The 2,018-nt window shown below is 49.4% G+C and overlaps 1 protein-coding gene across 1 annotated transcript in view; it reads left to right on the forward strand.

Moving 5' to 3' along the window:
* The first annotated feature begins 1,742 nt into the window (after positions 1 to 1,742).
* The window catches only part of LOC543255 (cold-regulated 413 plasma membrane protein 1), a 2,036-nt gene continuing 1,760 nt past the window's right edge, over positions 1,743 to 2,018 (forward strand). Inside the window, exon 1 of the mRNA XM_044534670.1 lies at positions 1,743 to 2,018. Coding sequence (XP_044390605.1) covers positions 1,841 to 2,018 — 178 coding nt within the window. The 5' untranslated portion in view covers positions 1,743 to 1,840.

Consider the following 2,018-nt stretch of genomic DNA (forward strand, 5'->3'; position numbering starts at 1 on the left):
ATGGACATATGTCTTGTGAACATCCACATTTTTTTCAGAATTTTTTGAAACATTTAAATATGACTTTTCAAAATCTGTATCATGGGAGCATGTAAAGGGTGGTATCACCTGGCATACCAGGTCCGGAGCACCAGTCGCTTTGGATAATTACAATCTCGAATATATATAATGATTATCTTTCCCTAAAAACCCCAGTGGCCGCCGCTCCACCCACTCCTCGCCGGCGAGGCCTCGGTTCTCCTCCTCCATTGCCCGCTGCTTCAGAGGGTGGAGTGGTTATGTCTCACTAGGTTTCTTAGGATTAGAGTTTCGCTCACCAACGACGACGCTATGGTGTCAATGGCAGCATCATGCGGATCAAGAATAATGTTTCCTGGACTTCTGATACACCGCATTGGTGGTAATCTCATCGTCGGAGTAGAGAAGAGCAATGGATAGTATGGTCGATGCTTTTCTGGAGTGGTGGATTTGGTTCCACGCTTAGCGCAAAGCGTACTTCGCCGCTTCATGTCTTGGTCCTCTGAGCCTCTCTCCGATGATACGTAGGACCAACTTTGGTGTCGTTGGGGAGCTTGTGAGGTTAGGTCTCACTGGATCTGTCTGGCCGGATTTAAGGTGTCGCCTAGTCCTCAATTGGTTTTCTCAAGAAGGCAATCTGAGCGAACACATTCAGAAGTTTTTAGAGCATGACAGCTTTCACCCTTTTCATTGTTGTAGTATGGCAATCCCCTTCAGTCAGCATGACAGATCCTGAGCATGCCAATTTTCATTATTTTTTTGGCGTGACAATCGTCCATGCTGTAATTATGAGAAAGTCCCCAAAACGCATGTAAATTACCCTACGGCAGCACAAATCCTTATGTAACAACATGAAAAAGTTGATCTGTTTTCACTAGGTAATGATGGAGTGTTCGCTGGACTAGGGTGGAAACCCGCAAGGTTGCCGGCGGGAGGGCTTCGTTTTTAGATGCTACTTTATATTTTGTTAGGGTTTGTGTCCTATTCAGAAAGATGAGACGACGGCTGCTTCCTGAAGATGGAACATGGTTCAGTCCGACTAGCCCCGTTCCAGTGATACGTCTAGCACCGTCGGCGGGCGTGTGGAGATGTGTAGTCGGCGGATCTGCTCGGATACGTTCGTCGTTTGTGTACGTTTGTGTGCCTTTAAGTCAGATCCTTCCGATCTAAGCTATTCTTCATCGGCAACGGTTGTTGTTATAGTGCCTTGGTCCTACGGGGCCTTGGCACGACTACTTTCTGATTGTCTACTACAACAAGTTTTATCCTGCTCCGACGGGGGATGAGCGATGATGGTGGTGTGCCTTCGGCTCGCTTCAATTTTTGTAATCGTCTCTATGTGACCTATGAATCTGGATGTATTTTCATTATTTATGGTGTTCGTTATACTATCATGATTAAAGATGATCAGATTGAAAAATTTCCCAAAAATAAAGTCACTCAGATTTTGCCTGGTTTTTTCTTTGCTACATTCTGTACTGATCCTGGGTCGCCGTCCGTCCGGAGGTTAAAAGTCAAACTCGGATGATGCTTCAGCGGAAGAAAAACTCGATAACGCTGTAATAATGCATGCATGCACGCAATAATGCAGCTCCAGTAATGCCCATGCCCCACGTGTCCCCCGGGCCAGCGGACGTTGCCCACGGAATCGTCCAGGTCGATCGCCACCTGTTCCGTTCCGTCGACCACACCAGTTCAGTTGCCTGTACATATACCCAACCCTCGACCTGTGCTGTGCAGACAGCAGAGCTCGATCCAGAGAGAGAGAAAAGAGCGAGTGATTAACTGAGAGAGAGGTTTGGGAGGTCTCGCGCGCTAGCCCATGGCAAAGTCGTTCCTCGCGATGAAGACGGGCCCGGCGGCCGGCGCGTCGGAGGCGTCGCAGGCGCTGCTGGAGTCGGACCTGCGGGAGCTGACCATGGCGGCGCGGAAGCTCGCCAACCACGCCATCGTCCTCGGCGGCGGCATCGGCTTCATCGGCACTTTCCTCCAGTGGCTCG

This window comes from Triticum aestivum, chromosome 5B, assembly GCF_018294505.1.
Source record: "Triticum aestivum cultivar Chinese Spring chromosome 5B, IWGSC CS RefSeq v2.1, whole genome shotgun sequence".
Taxonomy (NCBI): Eukaryota; Viridiplantae; Streptophyta; class Magnoliopsida; order Poales; family Poaceae; genus Triticum; species Triticum aestivum.